General features: G+C 43.7%; 1 protein-coding gene across 2 annotated transcripts in view; it reads left to right on the plus strand.

The window, feature by feature from the left end:
* IGF1R (insulin like growth factor 1 receptor) overlaps positions 1 to 22,444 on the plus strand; it is a 299,224-nt gene that overhangs the window by 227,009 nt on the left and 49,771 nt on the right. For both annotated transcript variants that reach the window (XM_082647870.1, XM_082647871.1), the window contains exons 3-5: positions 12,192 to 12,504; positions 16,260 to 16,408; positions 19,190 to 19,334. In XM_082647870.1, coding sequence (XP_082503996.1) covers positions 12,192 to 12,504; positions 16,260 to 16,408; positions 19,190 to 19,334 — 607 coding nt within the window. The remainder of the gene's footprint in view (positions 1 to 12,191; positions 12,505 to 16,259; positions 16,409 to 19,189; positions 19,335 to 22,444) is intronic.

Consider the following 22,444-nt stretch of genomic DNA (forward strand, 5'->3'; position numbering starts at 1 on the left):
GAGTGGCTGCCTTCATTTGATTCATTTAAATTATGTTGACATAAATATTTATGTATGTGGAAAGGGGCTTTTGCATGTGTTGTTGAAGCATTGCACCTTTTGGACTAACAATATCTACCAAAATAAATAGGCAGAAGGGAAGTGTGTAGCCACAGCCATATAGCATGGAGCTCCTCACGGCCGTGTGTGGCATACCGGCAGACTATCAGTAGCAATGATACTGGTCAACACCAGCAAGGCGTGTAATTGCCCAGAAATGGGCCCTAACACCGGTTTTAAGAGATGCAGCCAAAACCACAAAGCTGGAGGCCTCTCCCTCTGAGCTTGGTCTCCACTTGGACGAAACAGCCCCCAATTTGTCCCTACGGGACACAGGCCTGCCTTGTTTGGAAATCAGCAAAGTTTAGGAGCCCACAATACCTCTCATAACTCTGTGTACAGTAACAGAGAGTGGAAATAGGGCTGTGAGCATGAACAAGCAGACAAGTTATAAATATAGAATACTCTCTCAATTCCTCTTCAGTTAGTCATGAAGGGACAGTGTGAGTTTTATAAACTTATAAGGAATATACAAACAGTTCCAAATTTAAAATAACTTGGAGTAATTTTTAAGTGTGTGAAAAGAATATTTTTTCCACCCTGTCCATTTAAGCATCTTTGACAGCCAGTAGTAAGTGATTGCTGTCCTTATGTGCTCATGCCCAGTGGTCACAGAACTGGGGAAGAGTTTCAGAAGAATCATCCATTGTGCGGTGATGTCTCTCTTCTTCTTTTTTGAGAAAGACTCAAAAAAAGGTGAAGGAGGGGATGTGAGTTTTGTGTGAGAGACACTCTGTGTGCTCCTACGTGGAGAAGCGAGCACAGCTCCCAGAGCAGGGGTAGGTCCTGCCTGGACACCTAGAGTGCCCCCCACCCTCTTTCTTTGATTTTCCTCCCATTAGAAGTCTGTATTTCTAAAAATTTTGTATAGGCTTTGAATATGAGATTAAAAGAAAGAAACTCATTGATTTTAAAGTACATTAGGGTGGTTTGATTTTCTAAAAAGAATATTCTGTTTTATAAACATAAAAGGAGTGGGAAGTCAAGTCCTCCCTCCCCTCTTAATATCTGACTTTATTCCTTTCCTTTTCCCTCACCCCCATCTACGGAGGCCCTTCTGTGATGCAGCATCAACTTCATTTGCCAGGCATTCTATAGAGCTTAAGATCATTAGAATATTTCATACTCCATCAGGCATAGCAGGTAGGAGGGTCACCGACTTGGGGAACCTTCCTCCACAGACTAGGTGGCTTTTCCTCTTTTTGCCTAGTACCAGAGGATGACACAATTTAGTCAGTTTGACGGGTTCAAGGCTTTCTTCCTTTAAAATAAATCCAGACCGTGAATAGATTTGGGAGTCCAAATGGGCCTTTGCATCAACTTCTGACTGATGTGCCTGTGATTTTGTCACTACACGTGAATAGAAGGACTTCAGGGCTAATGTGGCCACTTGTGGAACATGAAAGTGTAAATTTATGGAAGAAAATACAGGGGAATGAAGTACTGACACATGCCACAACATGGATGAACCTTGAAAACGTTATGCCAAGTGAAAGAAGCCAGGTATAAAGGGGCACGTTGTGTATGATTCGATTTGTATGAAGTGTCCAGAAGAGGCAAATCTGTAGAGACAGAAAGTAGATTACTGATTGCCTGGGGCTGAGAGGGGAAGGGGCGTGAGGGAAGTGGCTAATGGGTAAACAGTTTCTCTTTGGGGTGATGTTCGCACAACTTGGTGAATATGTTAAAAGCCTTCAATTTGTACACTTTAAATGGGTGAAATTGTGTATGAGTTATATCTCAGTAAAGCTGCTATAAAAATTGTGAAGGAAGAAAAAAATCACAACACCCACAGTAGCCAAAATCAGCAGCTTAGCCAAAGGAAGTTTCCCGGACTGCCCTCTGCTTTTCACTTCGTTTTTGGTGTTAATTGTAATCCTGCATTGAGTCTTTGCATTGATGGCTGCTCTTTCTTTACTCTTACTAATTAGCTATTGACGTTTTAATTTAATAATGGTGTCCTGTATAACTTTCCTCCTGGTTTCCTAGGTGCCTTTTCTCTTTTTCTTCTGTTTTCTCAATAGTCTGCCCAGCACTGCTTATTAGATCCTGGAGACTTCAGTGACCCAATGGGTACTTTCTGTAGGCGATCATTTCTTTTGCTCATTAATGAAATCTTCACAGATGCCTTTAGTAGCCAGTATGAAACGTTTTCCCAAACGTCGTAGCTTATCTCGTGCACCTTGTATACAAGTCAGTAGGGATCTACTTGGAACTTGGCTATTTCTGTGAGCCTAGATTATATTTGTTTATGTGCCGAACCAAGGGGAAGGCACAGAACTGTTTTTTTCTTCTCCTTCATGACCAAGGTTGCAGTCTTGCTGAGACATAGGAATTGGTGAAGAGAATGAACTCTGGTTTATCTAATCTCATGAGTAAGACTTGTTTGGGTGAAAAGGGTTCTGTGGGTCATTGAGTCTCCCTGGGTCTGGCTGTTCTGGCTCCTGATAGCACAGTCACTTATATATAGTTGCCTTTGCCCCACAGAATGCACCCTAAGTGTCTTTCACGACACGAGCTGCTGCTTCACTATTGCAACTAAGCGGTGACCGTTGCTGATAAACTCGACAGGGCCCAGCGTTGCTGGAAGAATGTCCTTGAGGGTTCTGTTTGCTGTAACTCAATAAATAAAGAAAGTTTAGTGGGCACATGCGATCTCCTTAATATCACCTTGACGCTTTACCCTTTTCAAGAGCATGTTTTGTGAGTTTTGTCCTTCCTCCAGACTAAGTGGTTCACCTCAGAGAGAAGAAAAGGATGTTATTTTTTCCTGATGGATGCAGGCTTACAGAGAAAAGTGGCATGAGAAGAACTCCCTAGCCCTTTGCTTTTGGGCAGCAGAGCCTGGCTAAAACATCATGCCACCATGGAGCAGAGCAGGGGAAGAGCCTGTGACCCAGTCAGATAGAGCTGGGTTTGAAGCCCAGGTTTATAGCTTAACAGTTATTCACTTGAACAATTAATAGCCCTGGACAGTTACTAAATCTCTGTGCCTCCATGTAGGCATCTACAAATGAGGATAATGATACTGACCCCATATAATTGTTAACATTAAGTTAAACAATAGGTATAAGATTGAGTCCTGTATTTAGACTCAAATTGCATTCAAGGAGAGACTCCAGCAGTTATTGTGAAAGGAGGACAGGAATGTTAGGTGATTAGAAGGTCTGAATGAGCTAGCTCAGTGTGACAGTGGGAGTTATCTCGAAGGTCATACAGAGAGCCCCTGAGTGTGCTGCCTTGGTCATGGAAGACCGCCACTGGTCTCAGTGTCCTCGTATTCCACACTGTGGAGACTGCTTCTGCAGTGTTAGGGTAGATTGGGGACAGGTAGGGAGCTGTGATGTTCATATATGTTGCATGAGCTGTGGCTTGAGTATTGCCTTCAGAAGGAGGCAGGGATCACCGTCTTGGAATTTTGAGTCTGAGCAGTTGGAAGTCTGACATGTGCAAGAAACCATCCACCTCCCCTGAGTATCAGACACCTGAACGAGGCCAGGGGAGAGCACCATTCTGGGTGGGGGTAAGGAGGAACTTGGTCAAGATGGGTGCCATGCGGCAGTAGCACTTTCTCTAAGAGAAAGAGCTCCCTTCAGCATTGCTTTAAGGCTTACCTAGGTTTTTGAAGAGCAGCACCTCAGACAGGCATGGGATGATGACCTCTTAACTTCCTTTCAACTCTGAGGATCCAGGGTTCGACGAAAGGCAGAACATGGCTGCAGAAGTCCTGGTTGCATTTGAACCGGGGCAGATCTAAGGGCCCTGGGAGCTTCTTGCAAGAGGGTCTCTGCTCCTGCAAGTTCTGAAGTGTCTCTGCCACCTCACAGCCCCTCAAAAGAATGTGAAGGTTGGAGAAGACAGGTGATGGGAGGCGAGTGATGCGGAGGGAAAGTATGTCACTCTTGCCCCCTCTCTGTACCCAGTATTGCAGAAAGTCCATCTGCTGACACATTCTTGTGTCAGGACCCTTCCTCTTAGGAAGGAAGCTGACTCAAAACTGAGTCTTGGAAACACCTTCAAAGATCACAAGGAGGAACTCGTCCGTACACTCTAGTCTTGGGAGAAAATGAGCGCTTTCAGGCTCACTACATTAATAGGTTCAGGAACCGTGGCCCCCCTTTTGCTAACCAGCCTCTCCAGGCTCACCGAGAGCTCTGTTCTGGGACCTTTCTGTGTGCCCCAGGTGCCTTCCCCAAACTCTGTTGCTGGCGCTAACCCTTTCTGCTTCAAACAGAGAAACTGAAGTATCTTCAGGTTCTAACCATTACATTGTCTCTTAGTCTGGCCACTACTGTGGTATTAATAGAATGTTTTCTCCTACACAGGAGGTGGTTTCTTTTGACTTTGAAAAGAGAAATGTTGTTGCAGATGCAACTTTCCTTTCTGAATGTTTAAGACACCAGGGTTACCACTAAATTCAACTTAATGGCTATAGTTTTCCAGGCAGAAGCCAGTTGAAGTTGTTGGAAACTCCACCTGGGATTTCTAGGCAGTGGTCCTCTGGAGTTTTACAGTAGCAGTTTCTCAAGATGTCAAGAAACTTGAAAGATTCTTCTTGTCTCCTTTTTGAGAAAATTGTGCTTTAGTCATTATATATATGTACGTTTTATAAATATATATACACATTCATACGTATATGTGTGAGTGGAGCTCACACACAGTTGTGCCAGGTTTATTTTCGATTTATTTCATGGGTCTAAGCATTTTCGTGTAAGCTTGCTTTTCCATCCTAGCTGACGTATTTAGAGAACTACAGAATAATACACTGGGGTGAAATGTAGCTTCTCCCTGAGCCTGAGAAGCCTTGCTGCTCCTCACCTGTCTGCCCCTTTGATGGGTGTCTCCGCTTGGAGTGATGGGTCGGGAGGAATGTGTGTGCATGAGGTCAAAAGGCAGGAGAGCTCGAAGATTATTTCACAGGATGAAAGGCCATGGGCTCCCTGGCCTGAGGTGGGTTTTCCCTGACCTCTCTGCAGTCCATCATGGCTCCTGGAGATGGGATACCCTTTCTGTCCAACTGGAACATCCAACCAAGGTGGTTCACCCACCTTCTTTGCAGAAAGGACCAGCGTGGAGCTCCAAAAGCAGCAGGGCCTGCAGGCTTCAGAAGCAGCCCTGAAGGCGAGGGTCTCTTTCAGCACTGGTTTGATTTGATGATCAAAGAGAAAGCAGTGGGGCCCAACCTCCTCTTTAAGTCCTTGCTCTGATGTTTGTGTGGCTTATAAGAAGAATTCCATAAATATATTATTATCATTACTTAAACCTGAACTTTGTCAAGGAGGGTGGCAGAGAGGGGTAGCAACATGGGACCCAGAATTCATAGGTGAATATATGGAAATCCACTTGTGTGGGTTATTTTAAAAGAGTGGAGGTATATGAAAGGAGCAGGGACTCTAGTGGGTGCTGCGGGGCCCCCATGGGTGGTGGTAGCCTGGGGATTCTGTCCTGGGTCCTGTTGGCACTCCTCAGATGTCCCTCCCTCCCGGACTCCTCTGCATCTGTCTGCTGACCGCGCCCCATGATGTTACCTCCATGCAGCCGCATGCCAGGCATTTCCATCTGGACGTGTGCAGAAAACAGCACATCCCGAACAGAACCAATCTCTCGCTACCCCTGCTGGGGGCGGAAAAAAACGTAATTCACCACATTAATCTGCCTGCTTTTCCCCATCTGTGCTGCTGCCCCCTTAGTCTGGGCCGCTGTCGGTGCTCGCAGAGATGGCGACCGTGGCCCTGCGGGTCATCGTTCCATTCTCTTTTCCACTTAGCAGCCAGAGTGAGCCTTCTAAAATGCATATCTACTCATGTGACTCCCTGTTTAAAATCCTCAGACAGCATCTCTTTTCTCTTAAGAATGTGCCAAACTCCTATCTTGTGGCTCTCTGCCTCCGTCTACCCATCTTTCCTCCCAATCTCCCCCACCCACCCAGGTCCCAAAGCCTGGGTCCTGCAGTCATGCTGAGTCTGGTTCTCTGACCCTCGCTCCCCATCAGCCCTGCCATCACCCCCATGCACCTGCTAGCTCCTACTGGCCTTTCAAGCCGGGTTCTGGTGCTCCCTTCCCCTGGGAAGCCCTCCTTACTGGCCCTTTGCTTGCCCCTCATATTCCCACTGCTCGTCCTCAGGGGCTGGGCTGTCTCACCTGCTGAGCCTGCAGAACTGGGCCTAGGACCTGGCTGATGTATTTAATAGTCAAAGGAGCCTTTCTCATCCTTAGCTGTGGCTCAGTGCTCTCTGGAGGAGAATGCCGACAGCTTTGGGTAGATTTCTGGCTGTGCTTGGGGGGTGGGGGGCTGCTGTGAGTTCAGTTGACCCAGCTGGGGTTTCCCTCCCCTCTCCTCCCCCACACCCCACAGTGTCTGATGGAATCAGTTTCTCTCCTGGCTGGGCAAGAAAACCACAAAATCTCTCTGGACCACATGTCTCTCTGATGTACTTGGGAAGTCAAAGTGTGCTTTCCTGGAGTTAGCAGCAGTTCACCTTAATGCATAGTGATGCCTGTCTCTTAGGAAAGTCACCCTCTTTTTATATGGAACAGTGGTGTGTCCCTTAGGGTACCCGGAAATACCTGAGAGGACCCTATACCAGTCTGTATTTTGATTCAGAAACTTGACCTTATTTCAACATCCATGAACTGGTTCTATCCTTTAGAAATTATTTGGGATGTGTAAAATACATAGCTAGTGGGAAGCAGCCGCATAGCACAGGGAGGTCAGCTTGGTGCTTTGTGACCACCTAGAGGGGTGGGGGGGGGAGGGAGACTCAAGAGGGTGGAGATATGGGGATATATGTATACGTATAGCTGATTCACTTTGTTATACAGCAGAAACTAACACAACAATGTAAAGCAATTGTACTCCAATAAAGATGTTTAAAAATAAAAAAGAAATTATTTGGTATAGAATGTTTGTGTTTTTTGAAGTTGTATGGCTAAGTGGCCCCTTTTCCATTTTTGTTCCCTGTGAAGAGGATGAGTTCTCCATCTTCTCTTCCAAAATATGCTTTTAAAAATAGTTTCTCTGAGGTAAAGATTGTTAAAGGGCTTATTGGCAAGTACAGAAAGAAAGGTTTTTAAAATCCCTAGAAAGAATTTAATAAATATAAGGACTCAGGGAAGGAGGAAGAGAGTTAAAGGTTGATGTATGTGACTTTTTTTGCTGTCCCCCAAAATGAAGAAAATGAGCTTTTAAATGCAGTGCCTCATTTTTATGGGATTGTGACCCTGAACGAATCCTTTTAGTGTAGATGTGGGACCTGTGTTAGCTTTTCCAACAGTTTACATAGGCGCTTGTTATTGTTGGTCATTGTAAAAATTCCAATGAATAGAAAGATCTCATGGGCAAAATCAATTTGCTTTCCCCGCTGTGTATTTGTTAATTTATAGCACCTTCCATTTTCCTTTTATTTTTAAAAAGTAGAAATGCCTTTCATCATGCTAGGTGTGCTCCTTATTCATGGAAGCCAGGGAAGAAGTTCCCTTCCTTTCTCCCTTAGCTCTGTAATTGGAAATTTGGTAACTGTACTAAATTTTAAGTTTTGGCTCTCGTGTGAAGCAGCCATCCGTCTGCTGGCGAGACACACTGCCCGGGGCTTTTCAAGAAATCCCTTAATAGTCCTGAACACTAATAATATTTATATACATTGAGATGAGGCAAAATTTACAGCGGGCTTCTGGGGCTGGCTCCAGGACTCTCTAATCCTGAACTTCCGCCGGCTCCCCTGCCTCCCTCCCAGAGTCCTCTCAGGTGGTGCTGCAGCCAGGGGAACACTGGCTTCCATCCCTGGGGTTTGTCCTCCAGCAAATAGTCACCTTTCTCTCCCTCTCCCTATCACACCCCTTTTTTTATTCCCCAAAAGCATTTGATACATGTTTGTGTACAGTTGCATCATGTGATGTAGAAGATTTGTGATCTTGATTTGTGATCCCTTTAAGAGGAATTGTTCCATCTTTAAAGAATAGGATTTTACCTAATTTAAGCTTAACTGAAATTCCTTCTGAAGTAGCTCCCATTACTGAAACAAAACCCTAATTCCCTAGCCTGTGTGCTGCTTGTTGCAAGAACTGACTGACGGTGCAATTCTAGTAATGCACCTCGGGAGGGGGCGGTGGGGGGGGCGGTTTGCAATGGACCACTGCCCAGAGATGCTGCTTCAGTGGAATGGGGAATGGAATGCAAAACATATCTACAGATACTTTGTCAGGTTTTTTTTTTTTCTTTCTACTGGAAATGCCCAACATTTATGTTTGAATCTAAGCAAGTGCACAGGGGCATTTTTCTATTCTTTTAAATGCTCTTAGTTTTTAATACTACATTAATAGCTTTTTAATATTGATGTCTGCTACTCGTCATTTTATATAGCATTTTATTTAAATTGTAAGCAAGGAAAGAAGGGTTTTACAAGTAAATATTGTCCCCGGTTAGTCTCTGATGATGATCGTAAGATTCTTAATCAATTTTCCTTCCTCCAAACACAAAGCCTGGTGGTGGCTGATGGCTGATGAGCAGCTCCGGGGACTTCAGTGCTCTGAATGGGGTGTGTGCTCAATCGGCAGGTTTGTGCTGTGACACCGTGAGCATGGTTTCTACAGCTAGTTTCACTTTAACTATGTGAACCTCACAGATGTATTATATAACATGAACTTTGTAGGGACAGCATAACATTTCTCCTCTGGCTTCATCCCTCTTCTTTTAGCTCTGCCCCCTCTGGTCATCATAACCCTCTGTGTTGCTGCCAGATGACCTTTCAAATATGAAAATTAGACCACATCACTCTCCTGCCCAAAAGCTTTGTGATGCCCATTATCCACCAAAGAGCCTAAACCCCTCAGACAGGCCTACAATGCTTCTTTGAGCTGCCCCCCTCCTCTCTCCCAGCATCACCTGTTACGGGACCCCTGCCATCTTCACGAGCACCCAGTTCTCCCACCACAGAAACTCAGTTGCTTTTACACATATTTACATGTGATTTCATCTGTGTTATTCTTATCCTCCTCAGCTTTCAGCTTTCAGTTCCAGCCTCCACACCTCTGTGAAGCCTTCCCGGGAACCCAGGTGCCCTGGGCAGGCTGTACACCACTACACACTCCTGTTCTTACCTGGTGTATTGTCCATCTCTTAAGAACAGGGCCTGGCACACAGGTGCAGTGCACATTCAATAAATAGTTGCTAAGTGGATGAGTAAATGAAGGATAGGCGGACTTAAGTTCTCTTGTTTTTAGTTTAAAAACTTGAACTTAAGGGTTTGCAATTTTATTGCTTCTTTAGATCTTGGACATTGAAGTTACTTCTGTAATGGATATATTTGAACTTAAATAGTCATTTAATCTATGTGATTATTAGATTAAGTGTGAGATTTGAGAGTAAAGTGTGTGTGGTGTGTGCGTGCATTTACTGCAAATACACTAAGCTTGTACATTCAAATTGGTGTTATCAACTTCAGGATGATCCCCTTGGTAGACTGTATATGTATCCCAACATTTTAGGAGCTCCTCCAACAATGTACCTTTTTGGCGTGACTAGAGATCTTTACTCCTTGTAATCTGTTGGGTAGATTAGTTTGTGGAAACAGACAGAAGTCATTGAGAGGCAGTTCTGGTAAACAAAAATGACATAGACCAACAGGAACAGTCTTCTTCTTTGCTTATATTATACGTTGGCTCTGAAGACACTTAGTTGGGATTCATTCAGTTGCATCTAACGAATAGCAGGTGCTTAAACAAGACACAAGTTTATTTCTTATTCATGTAAAGAAATCTAGAGGTAAGCAGTCCAGGGTTAGCCTACTGGCTACACAGTCATGAAGGACCAAGTTCCTTTTATCATGCTCCACTGTTCTTTTTTTTTTTTTAATAGATTTTAATGAGTTGTTTTATTTATTTATTTATTTATGGCTGCTTTGGGTCTTCATTGCTACGTGCAGGCTTTCTCTAGTTGCGGCAAGTGGGGGCTACTCTTTGTTGTGGTGCGTGGGCTTCTCATTGTGGTGGCTTCTCTTGTTGCAGAGCATGGGCTCTAGGCGCATGGGCTTCAGTAGTTGTGGTACGTGGGCTCAGTCGTTGTGGCTCGCGGGCTCAGTAGTTGTGGCGCACGGGCTTAGTTGCTCCACGGCATGTGGGATCTTCCTGGACCAGGGCTCGAACCCGCGTCCCCTGCATTGGCAGGCAGATTCTTAACCACTGCACCACCAGGGAAGACCCTCCACTGTTCTTTATGTGTCACCTCATGGCCCAAGATGGCTGCTTGAGCTTCAGGCATTACACCTGCATTCCAGCCAGCAATGAGGAGGAAAGATGTACCCCCTCTGCTTTAAGGACTCTTCTGGGAAGTTCCACCCCAAAAGTTTTCTAGCGTCTCACTGCCTAGAACTTAGGTCACTTCTAGCTACAAGAGAGGCTGGGAGATATAATATGTAACTGGGTGGCAAATGCCCAATTAAAAATCAAGGTTTTATTACCAAAATAGGTAAGAATAAATAATGGAAGGCCACCTATTTGTCTCAGCCAAAAATGATGATCAGATAAGAAACTTGCAAAATTATTTTAAGCCTGACAGTATCATGAGAATTTGTCTGTTTCTTCTGAGGTGATAGTATTCATTTGAATGTCCAGGTTCTGATACCTGTTTTTAAATGCACCTCTTGGCAGTAAAATAAGGTACTCCTCTATGCAGCTAGTGGATGTGTAAATTGGTACCAACTTCCCAGAGGACAGTTTGACCCAGCAAGGCTAACTCTGGAAATTGATTCTACTGAAATAATTAAGAATTCTCATGAAGATTGAGTGCTCATTGTACTAATAAAATGTTGGCAATAAATGAAATGTCTAATAGTAGGAGACTGATTATAACTTACGATACACTGTGTTATGGCATGCAACGCAGCTGTTAAATTATTGTCGAATTCACAGTATGTTATGCCAAAAAATGCTTTCAGAATGACTTGATCCTTTTTTATAGATATTTATATGTGCATGCACATGCGTAGGAAATGATCTGGGAGGGTCTCCATGGAGGTACTGTTAAGATGACATTGTGATCAAGCGGACTAGATATTCTATGTATTTTCTTATCTATGATCTCTGATTTTTTCATCTTTTTTTATTATAAAGAAAATAATAGAATCTTCACTAAATAATGCATGTCAGAGTCAATAATATACATATTTAAATAATTTTCTGTTGTTTTCCAACTCAAGGAAAAAGTAGGAAGCATATAATGCAAACCAGATTTCATATTTTGTTGACTTACACTTTACTGGCTAGTAAGGCGAACAGCCCCTAGAGTGTGATCCTTACAGCATTGTTATGGAAATAAATGCCAGCTCATCTATTTGGGACAAAAACTGTGGATCTCTTGTTTTTAGACACTGCTTTCACTTAACTTTAGCATAGAGGGAGTCAGGGTAGATAGTTTATAATATCCTATGGTCCTCTGGGATCGAGACACTGCCCACCCACCCACTTTCTTATATTTGAGAATTACCATCAGACATGGGGACTTCTCTGTGATATATTAGGTTGAGATATCATTGCTTATTTGGGGTAAGACCTTTGATATGATACAGGCATGCACAAACTTTTATAAAGCTATTTTGTCAGCATATCCTAGTTTAACCATTTCAAAAATAAATGAGCATTTCTGCACACTAAGGCTTTTCAAGATATTTCAATAAGGAACATATGCAAAAATGCAGATTAAGTAGCACATATAATGCCTTCTAAGGTAATAATAAACTGTATTGTCCACATAGGGCTTCCACGGTGTCACGCATGCCACAGGTAACCTTTCAAGATGGGTATTATTACCCCATTCTGTAGATGAGAAGAGAGGATCAAGGTCAAAGATGGTAAGGACTCCTCCAAGACCAAACATAGTCAAGTAGGAGAGGCTAGATATTAAACCCTGCTCACCTGACTCCAAACGCAGAGTATTTGCTCCCTGCCTTAATGAAATTCTCAATATGTAATACTGTTGATTCACGTCCAATGCCCAGTGACGTTCCATTTGGGGATCGCGTTGTGGTTGATGGGTTGGATTGTGCCAGGTGGAGCGATCTGGCTCTCAGCCAGCCTCACACCCTGCCTGTCACCCACAGTGTGCCCGAGCACGTGCGGGAAGCGGGCGTGCACGGAGAACCACGAGTGCTGCCACCCCGAGTGCCTGGGCAGCTGCAGCGCGCCCGACAACGACACGGCCTGCGTGGCCTGCCGCCACTACTACTATGCCGGTGTCTGTGTGCCCAGCTGCCCGCCCAACACCTACCGCTTCGAGGGCTGGCGTTGTGTGGACCGTGACTTCTGCGCCAACATCCCCAACGCTGAGAGCAGCGATTCCGAGGGCTTCGTGATCCACGACGGCGAGTGCATGCAGGAGTGCCCGTCGGGCTTCATCCGCAACGGCAGCCAGAGGTCAGTGTTGGGGCCCGGGGGGCAGAAAGGTTGATGCTGCCAGTGGCTCCATCCGGGTGGGACCCTGGGGAGGTTAAGGGAGGGGGGCCACCGCAGAGGGCTGGTATAACTTCAGTTTATGATGACTGTAAGAGCAATGGGGAGTCTTTTTGGTTTGAAAGCCTACTGCCTGGCCGTTTGGAATTAAGTACCTGATTTGTGGGCTCAGGTCCCCGGAGGTCACTGACCCCCTGTGCACATGCAGGGCTGCCACCCTCAGCAGCAGGCCGGTGGGGGAGACTGTAGGTTGAGGTTTTCTCACCCTCGATGCTACTCAACACTAGACCAGTGAAGGCTTTGGGAGTGCGGGAAGGAAGACACGGCCAGCCCACCAGCATCCTTAAGGCAGTGAGCAGGCCTCAAAGTCTCTTAGCACTGTCTCCCGTCCTGCCTGAACTAGCTGCCACTAAGAGCAAGCAGTTTGTTCCATCAGCACCTCCTACACACACACGAACCCTTCACCCTCCCTCAGTTTTCTCTGTCTCTCTCATTTTGCTTCCTGAACATTGAGACTTCTCTTGGGAAGCAAAGAAGTTCCTTACGGCAAACAGCATCCCTCTCGTGCATGCCAACTGGACTTCTGTGAATTGGTTTTAAGTTTTTGAAAAAGCAATGCCAGAATTGTTACAAAATACAGGACTATAACCCTGGAAGCAAGAGAAGACTAGAGATTTGCGGATGCTGTTTCCTCCTCTGGAGCAGAGCAGAGAACTCTTAGGAGAGAGTAATTCTGTTGTAATGGACTAAATGCCTACTTCGTGATTAGCACCAGAGGATCCTTACGTTTCGAGGTTCTTCAAAATAAAACTATTCTACAAATATAAAATACCATTGGAAAAGGAAACATTCATTTTGAGTATAACGTGTAACTTCCCTTCTGTTTGCTGCCTTCTGTTTCTGCAAACCTCATCAAGCAAGTCTTGGTAAAGGGGAATCTGTTTCTGGTGTAATATTTGGAGATGTTGCTCCTTCCATAGGCTTAACTTCAAATCAAAGGTAAAGCTCACATTATTTCATAAAGTGAAGTGTAGAGCTTTCTACCTGTCATCATTTCTGTAACGGTTATTATAGTAAAAGTTACTTTAAATACTTTAAAATGGTAAATGTGCCAGGGATGCCAGTGAACTGGAGAGTATACATATTCCACCCAAAATAAGTATGCCACATTTTACTCACATTTTATTGGCAGCCCTAGAACTTAAAAAGGCTTTGCCAGTACCCTGGGCAGTGCCTGGAACCCAGTTAAGGCTCAGCCACAGTTCCTCCCCAGGGGTGGGGGCCAAGATGAGGCAGCTGGTGCATGGCCTTGGGTCATAACTTCTTTGCCTTTCGGGTGTGTTTCCTGTGGTGTCTGGAGGCATTCAGTCATCTGCAGCTGCCAGAGTAGCGGGCAAAGTGGGATGTGCTGTGTACTGTGACAGTTTCTTCTACTGTAATTCATTTTTCAAAGAATTGAGCTGTTATTTTTCCTACCAGTGCTTACAGTCTGTTCAAAGCTACAGATCTCCCTTTTACACTTTAAAATAAAATGCCGTCAAGAACTAATAAATCCCCCTCTCAGCCTTTAAGGGCTATTTGACCCTTACTTTAAAATATTTATTTTTTAATACTGTGTATACCAGAATGGATTTGAGGACGCTTAAACTATCAACATGTAATCAGAGCACTTTCTTAGAAAAACATTTTTTTTTAAGTGCTGGATGATTCCTAGACATTTTAAGAAAGGTGTTTGGTTCAGAAATTGCTATTTGAATAAAATGTCAGGGGGAACTAAACATACACTTAACCTGCAACCCAGAAGTTACACTCCTGAACATTTACCACAGAGAAATGAAAACTTAGGTTCCCACAAAAACCAGGTACACAGTTATTTGTAGCAGCTTCATTTGTAACAGCCAAAAACTGGAAACAGCACAGATGCTCCACAATAGGTAAACGGCTAAGCAAACCGTGATCCATCACACCATGGAATATCAATCAACAGTATAAAGAAACAAACCATTCAAACACACACAGCATGGATGGATCTCAAGGACATTATGCTGTGTGAAAAAAGCCAGTCTCACAAGGTCACACACCATATGATTGCATTTATATAACATTCTCAAAATAACAACATAATAGAGATGGAGAATAGATCAGTGGTTGCCGTGAGTTAGAGATGTGGGGGCAGGGTGACTGTACGGGTAGCACAAGGGAGATGTTTGTGGTGATGGGCTAGCTGGTTATGGTGATTACACAGGTGATAAGATGACATGTAAGTATATGCAGGCATTGTACCTGTGTTAGTTTCCTGGTGTTGATATTGCTTTATCATTATGTAAGATGCAACCATTGGGGGAACCAGGTGAAGGGTACGCAGAACCTTTCTGTACTATTTTTGCAACTTTCTGTGTGTCTGTAATTATTTCAAAATAAAAAGTGTTTAAAAAGGGAGGTGGGGCATTATCTGGTTTGTAGGTAAATTAGAAGCAATAAAAGACCAACAAAGAGTACTGAAGAAAAGCTGCTACCTACTCTAGAAGTGAGCATGTTGAGTGTGATGTTAGAGAAGGGAGAAACCTCCGTTGCTATGGTTGGCCCAGTTCCTTTGGAAACCTTGCCTCCTGTTCTCCCAATATGAAATAAGAAAACAGTAGGAAAATTTTATTTATCTATAAGCTTTTAAACAAAACCCTTCATCTTTGCCTTAAATATGCAGTAAGTTTCGGGGTAGGGGTACTTAATGCTAAGAGCTATAACTTACACTGTTTCCTTGACTGTTTTTCACTTCATGAAGTTTGAACGATCATTCAAGAACCATCATGTAAATATAGTGGCTCTCCAATTCACCGTCCTATTACACACACATCCCATAATGTTGTATCATTTATTTGTTTGGAAATTGACCGAACTTTCTGTGGTTCAGCAGCTGGATTAGTGTTTTGTCCACTGTTTCCTAAATAAGGGTAGGTAAGCAGGAAAAGTGCCAGCGTCACTCACTGGTCCCTGACTGTTGGTGGTTTGTGGCATGTTCAAGATTGCATGTGAAATAGGAGCTTATTACAAAGTAATGGAATTTCCTTGTTTTTATTGTGTATGCAGCGAAAACAACGCTTGGATCAATTTACAAGTTTCTGCCAAACACTGTCAAGAAATTATTTCAGTTGTGCTTTAGCAAGAAAATAATGGATCTGTGCTATAGCACATGCCTTTTGGAATCCCTCATTGGACTTTGCTGGACCGCTGGCTGCAGGAGTTAGATTCCCGTTAGTGGCAGAGACTCTGCCGTCCCTTTGCTGTCCCTGTCCACTCTCCCCGTGGCTCCTCCAGGGTGTGCCAGCAGGGGCCACAACATCAGAGAACAGTTCTGTTCTTCTTGGGAACCCCAGGTGCTTTCTTTCTGCAAAGCTGTTTCTCCCACATGGGACCAGCTGGCTCACCAGTCCCAGCCTATGATACACACATGCCTCAAGGGTGTATCATGTGTTTTGTCTGGAAACAGGCAGCATGCTTTTCCTTTGTAGGCAGTTTCTCCTTTTGGTTGCAATTTGAGTGGTTTATCCTGGGTAGGCTTGGGGATAAGAAACAGTGTGACCACTTGAATGCTTCCACCGGTTGCTTTTTGTAATGTGGACTGTAAAGACACCTAGAATAAAAGCATATCTTTATGATTTTTTTTAATGCAAGAAGACAGACTCAGCTCTCTGTGTTTTGGGTTGGTTTATTTTCAACAGCATGTACTGCATCCCTTGCGAAGGCCCTTGTCCCAAAGTGTGTGAGGAAGAGAAAAAGACAAAGACCATTGATTCTGTCACTTCTGCTCAGATGCTCCAAGGATGCACCATCTTCAAGGGCAATCTACTCATTAATATCCGACGCGGCAGTAAGTATTCCATCTCCCTGGAAGAGAGGGCCAGATCTCTTGGTTTTCTTTTGTTGATGCTTTTCCTACTCATCCATGACTCACAACTAAAATATGGGCCTAGAAAAACAACATGGTGCGTAAGCCTCATGCTCAATGCCCCTCCTTTGAGTTTCCCTTAAAGATAAAAAACAGATTGAAAGGCCGTCTGATTTTCAGCCATTGGCACAGCATTTGTTTCTTCAGAGGGTCATCCCTCATCTTTCTTAAGTCACATCTTACGCAGGATACACACATCCCAACACGTACAAACCCCAGAAGAGACAGATGGATCAAAGGTGTGACTCAGCAGTCTCCAGCCGGAGCCAAGTCCACAGAGCTTTAAGTCCAGAGTCTTGGTTACTTGGATATATTGAAGATACTGAGCAAGGGAAGAGTTTAATGATATCATTTTAAAATTTTATTCAGTCCAAAAGTGGCCAATCTCCAAATTTATTTCTGAGAACCAAAAGAGATAAAAGTATATGTATGTCATCATGCATTTAAAGCTTCGATCTCACCCTCTACAGGATCCCCATTATTTGCAGTAGATGGCTGGCGTTCCTGGTAATTGCATTTGTGTGAAGCATTTCCTGTTGACTTATTTGGTGATACTTTCAGTTCTGATCTGTAATTGACAAGGGCTTCTAGTAACGGTGCCTTAAGTTCTCCACCACTGGAACCACTTGGTGAAGGTACTGATAATTTTGTAAGCTAGGAGAAATATAAGAAGGAGTTGAGGCTGAAAGGAATTTTTTTCTAAATCCTTTTGTGAAGAAGTTTTTTTCTTTTTTTTTATAGTCTGAGGGGCAAAAATGTCCTATTTATTCTGCGCATTTACTTTTCCTTAATACTATTTGTACAATACGTGAGCTCTATTCTTACGGTTTAGAGATGGCAGCAACAAGTTTTCTGCTTAGTTCTTTTGAATTTTTGGATAGCCCTTGATTTTCACAACACCTTTCACTCCTCTACAACAGAGATAACTTTGTTTCCACACAGCTAGAATTTTCTTGCTTTCATGGTATTCTGCAGTTTTATTCTTTTTGCACTTACTAGATTTCTTAATTTTTAAAAAAGTTTTCCTCATTCCCTAGAACATATCCTTTAAATGGCTAACCCTTCTTTTTTTCTTATATTCCTATCCCCAAGATAAAAATTTAATCCACGAATTAAATCCATGGAGAAGTATAATTTGAGAAGGAATTGGTACATATTTGTGCATGATGATGAAATGTGTCTTCCAGTTTATAGCCATCACAGGAAATTGGTTAGACATCTCATTGGAAAGGTCCTTCCTCAGCCTTACTAGAAGGCATGAGTCCTGCCCCACATTTATTTATTTATTTATTTTTAAAATAAATCTTTCAGATTTTGACCGTGAGGATTTTTTTAAATTTTATTTTAATTTTATTTATTTATTGGCTGCGTTGGGTCTTTGTTGTGGTGCGCAGGCTTTTCTCATTGCAGTGGCTTCTCTTGTTGTGGAGTGTGGGCTCTAGGCACATGGGCTTCAGTAGTCATGGCATACAGCCTCAGTAGTTGTGGCTCACGGGCTCTAGAGTGCAGGCTCAGTAGTTGTGGTGCACGGGCTTAGTTGCTCTGTGGCACTCTAGAGTGCAGGCTCAGTAGTTGTGGTGCACGGGCTTAGTTGCTCTGTGGCACGTGGGATCTTCCCGGACCAGGGCTTGAATCCATGTCCCCTGCATTGGCAGGTGGATTCTTAACCACTGCACCACCAGGGAAGTCCCCCACCCCACATTTAAAATTCATGATCTTTTCCTTGAAACATCAACTGCAGGCAACCGCTAGTCTTTACAACTTGAATTTCTCCTTCATTTCTCTTGGAAAACCATCAAGCTGTCCATAAATGTAGGGTGTTACCCTGGAGGACAGTACACTTATTCTTTGAAGTTTATCAATTGAAAGCAAAAGAGAACCTTTTCTTAAGTAAGCCTTCACAAATCATACACAGTAAAATTCTGTTAGTTGAACCACACCCAATTCATTATAGTATGTGTTATAATTTTGGCATAAGTTGAAGTTTATGTTTTTTATTTACTATGAGAAAAAAATAGGCTACAAAATTAAAGGAAATACAGTTTATACATCTTGTCATTTTGACACATCTATTAGCAACGATGTTCCCAACTATTTTATATGTGTGAGAGTTATGAATGTGCATTGTAGAAAACGTAGAAGCATAGAAATGAATTTTTTAAAATTACCTGCCGATAACCATTGTTAACGTTTTGGTGCATTTTCTTCCAGTCTTAGTAAGATGGAAGCTTTAAATATAGATCCCTGTATCTTAGGAACTAGAAATGTGGCAAAGGCAGTTCCTAATGAGACCGAGGAAATGTTGTTTATTTAGTCATGCCCTTGTACTTTGGAGGCAGCACTGTCTGTTGACAGAGCATATTAAAGAAGTTCCCTAGATGTGCCCGCATTTGCTAATTGGCAGTCTGGTGTTTATGATATTACATTCTGTTAATCAGCCTGGGAGCTGCAGTACCCAGCCTTCTAGAAACTCCCCTTCCCTGGCCTTGGGGGCCCCATCCCAGGCGAGGGTGTTGAAAGCCAAGCTTAGGGAAACGCACTTTTGATAAGGGACAAGGGTCCTGTGAAGCCCGAGCACCTCAGTGGCACCATGAAAACAAGACCCGCACTGAATTGCTCTCCACACGCGTTTGCGAGAAACCAAGTGTGTCCGCCCCGCTCACGCTTAGTGAATGCTCAGTAACACGGCCCCCCTTACCGTAGACAACATCGCTTCGGAACTGGAGAACTTCATGGGACTCATTGAGGTCGTGACGGGCTACGTGAAGATCCGCCATTCCCATGCCTTGGTCTCCTTGTCCTTCCTGAAGAACCTTCGCCAGATCCTAGGAGAGGAGCAACTAGAGGGGTAAGTGCTCCAAATTTCACAAGCTGACATTCTCCCACCACAGAGTAAGCAGCCTGCATTTTAAAGTTCTGTGTTTCTAAGGGAAGAGCCCTTTCTCATTAAAAAGAAGAAGTGAAAATGACAGCAGTGCGGGCGCCCTGAGTGAGGACCCACCTGCTCACATGGGGTCTCGTGTAGTCACAATTCTCCGTCCTCAGGACTGGGTTGTGACCCATCCAGGGTTACGTGTCTGACTGTGGCCAGCAAAGCAGCAGATGGGGCTGCAGTAGGGGCTGTTTCTGCCAAAAGCACTGGGAGTGGGTCTGAAGTGCTTACCTCTCCATGAAATCATCATTTATGGGTCCCTTATCTGCCTCAGGGTGCTGTAGTCCACTACGTAAAAGCCATTCCATCTTTTCAGATGTATTAGAACATCAGAGATTTGGAGGCATGTGAACAGTTCATTTTGTTACAAAGAAATCTTGATTCACAGAATTGTTTCTATTGATCAGCCTGTAGGATTTGTGCTACTCATAGAATTTTTGCCTTCTGCAGAGACGTGCTTTGTGATAAGGGTTTTAAACTAGCCGGAGGCCTTTCACCAGAGGAGGAATAAAAGCGGGTGCTTCCTGCACGCGCAATTTCTCTCCAGCACTTAGCCCAGGTGTTCCTTTGCGTACGTGCTTCTCTTCACCGACCCGCCCCCCCTTTAAATACAGCTGTTGCCTGGCTTTAAGCTAATGCTTTGAAATAAAAGGAGACATCCATTAATGAGTTAATTCCTTCTAAAGAGAATTTGGGGAAATAATTTAGGAAAGCAAGAGGTGAGAAGGTCATGAGAAAGGTTGTCCTTGCTGATTTATGTGCCCCGACTGGATAAAGTTACCGCATAAGGGTTTCCTTACAGCCTTCCTGCTTTTTCTCAGACTCACTCTTGGTCAGTCTTAAATTCTTAAAATTCCATCATCTGATATAGCTAAAGAGAGAGGGCAGCTCTTCATTCCATCCTTGAAAAGCACACTGTCCTCCCTGCTGGGAACACTGATTCTTTAGAAAAATGTCTTTCTTTTGGCAAATCCAAGGAGGCTGCCACTGTGCCCAGCCCAAGTGTCCCAGGTCACCGACATGGCAAACCAAGGCTCTGCCAATTTGAGGTGATGGTGTTACTGTTGGTTGTATTAAATTTTAAAGTGAATTTTAGCACAGTTCTTTTATTTTTTTTCCTCCAAGTAGGTTTGTGTTTCTGGAAACCCTGGTGTTGGTAAGCACTTTTGCTTTGGCGTATTGATACCTGCAAGTTTTCCTGCTGCTTGAGGATACACATTCTTTTTTTTTTTTTCCAGGCTGAGCAAGTGATATACATAGAGGGGAAAGCTAACAGGAGAGTTTAATTCATTTTTATTAGGAATTATTACATGATGTGATTACCTTTCAGTTGCGTGTTAACTAAAAGTATTAGGCACTTGAGTGTAGCTGAAAATTAAAGTGTGATTTTTTTTTTTTTATTTACTTTTTTTTTTTGCGTTATGCGGGCCTCTCACTGTTGTGGCCTCTCCCATTGCGGAGCACAGGCTCCGGACGCGCAGGCCCAGCGGCCACAGCTCACGGGCCCAGCCGCTCCGCGGCATGTGGGATCGTCCCAAACTGGGGCACGAACCCGTGTCCCCTGCATCGGCAGGCGGACTCCCAACCACTGCGCCACCAGGGAAGCCCAAAGTGTGATTTTTATTTGCAAGAATATTTATGATGTATTTCTCATTACCTGAATCATGTGTAAAACCCAAAGTCCCAGTGGGGTCTTCTTATAGATGTATGTCATTGCTTAGGTGTTTGGGCCACTTCCAAACTCAGCTAAGCTTCAGGCCCCTGCCCTGCTGATAGTACTTTAGATGTCAGGGAAGGGCAATGGTGAACCTGCTGCTGGTTAGTAGCCCTTGTAGCTCTGAGGATTCTGGGCTTCTAGCCTTGGATTCCTGCCTGCCATTGTTTGGAGGCTCTCTCTTTAGATAGAGCTTGAGAACCTTGCCTCTCTTGATGGGAGCTGTGTTCTCTGAGCTGCCTTCCTCACCCATGACCAAAAATGTATGGGTCATCCTTGCTTGTGATGAAGACCCCTACTGGCTTTGTATCAGGTGTGACCAGTAGCAACAACTCAATTCTGTATTTCTCAGATTTAGGAAGAGGGTTAGGTGCAGCCCCTTTGCCTACTCCCCTCATTCCTGTAAGAAGGGAAGAGTCACACAGATACAGAGAACAAACTAGTGATTACCAGTGGGGAGAGGGAAGGAGGGAGGGGCAATTTAGGAGTAGGGGATTAAGAGGTACAAACTATTACATATAAAATAAATAAGCTACAAGGATATATTGTACAACACAGGGAACATAGCTGATATTTTATAACTATAAATGGAATATAACCTTTAAAAATTGTGAATCATTATGTGTACACATGAAACTTATATAATATTGTACGTCAACTATACTTCAATAAAAATAAATTTTTTAAAAGAATGCAAAATGAGCTATAAAAAGAGACAGTCTTCTGCTCAAACCTGAAAAAAAAAGAAAAAAAAGGGAAGAGTCAGAGGGAGGAAGAGAAGAAAGGTAGATGATAAATAGGTAAATGCCAGCAGTGCCGAGCAGAACTTGCAGAGTGCTACAGGGAAAGAAAAGACACATGCCATGGGCATGAAAAAGAGTCAGGTATCTGATTAAGAAGATCAGACAGGGGACTTCCCTGGCAGTCCAGTGGTTAAGACTTTGCCTTCCAACGCAGGGGGCGCGGCTTCGATCCCTTGTCGGGGAGCCAAGATCCCACATGCCTCCTGGCCAAGAAACCAAAACATAAAACAGAAGCAATATTGTAACAGATTCAATAAAGACTTTAAAAATGGTCCACATCAAAAAACATTAAAAAAGAAAAAAACAAAAACAAAAGAAGAAGAAGATCAGACAGGCTTCTGAGAAGAGGTGGCTTTGTGATGGGCCTTGGAGGGTTTCCAGAAACAGCAAAAAGCAGAGGGTAAAGAAAGGCATTTCAGGACAGGCGGCAGCAGCAAAGGCAACGAGTTGGGGCATCCTGGGACCTGTTTGGCAAATAATACTGGAGAGGTAGGTGGTATGAGAATTAT

This window comes from Grampus griseus (assembly GCF_964374135.1).
Source record: "Grampus griseus genome assembly, chromosome: 2".
NCBI lineage: Eukaryota > Metazoa > Chordata > Mammalia > Artiodactyla > Delphinidae > Grampus > Grampus griseus.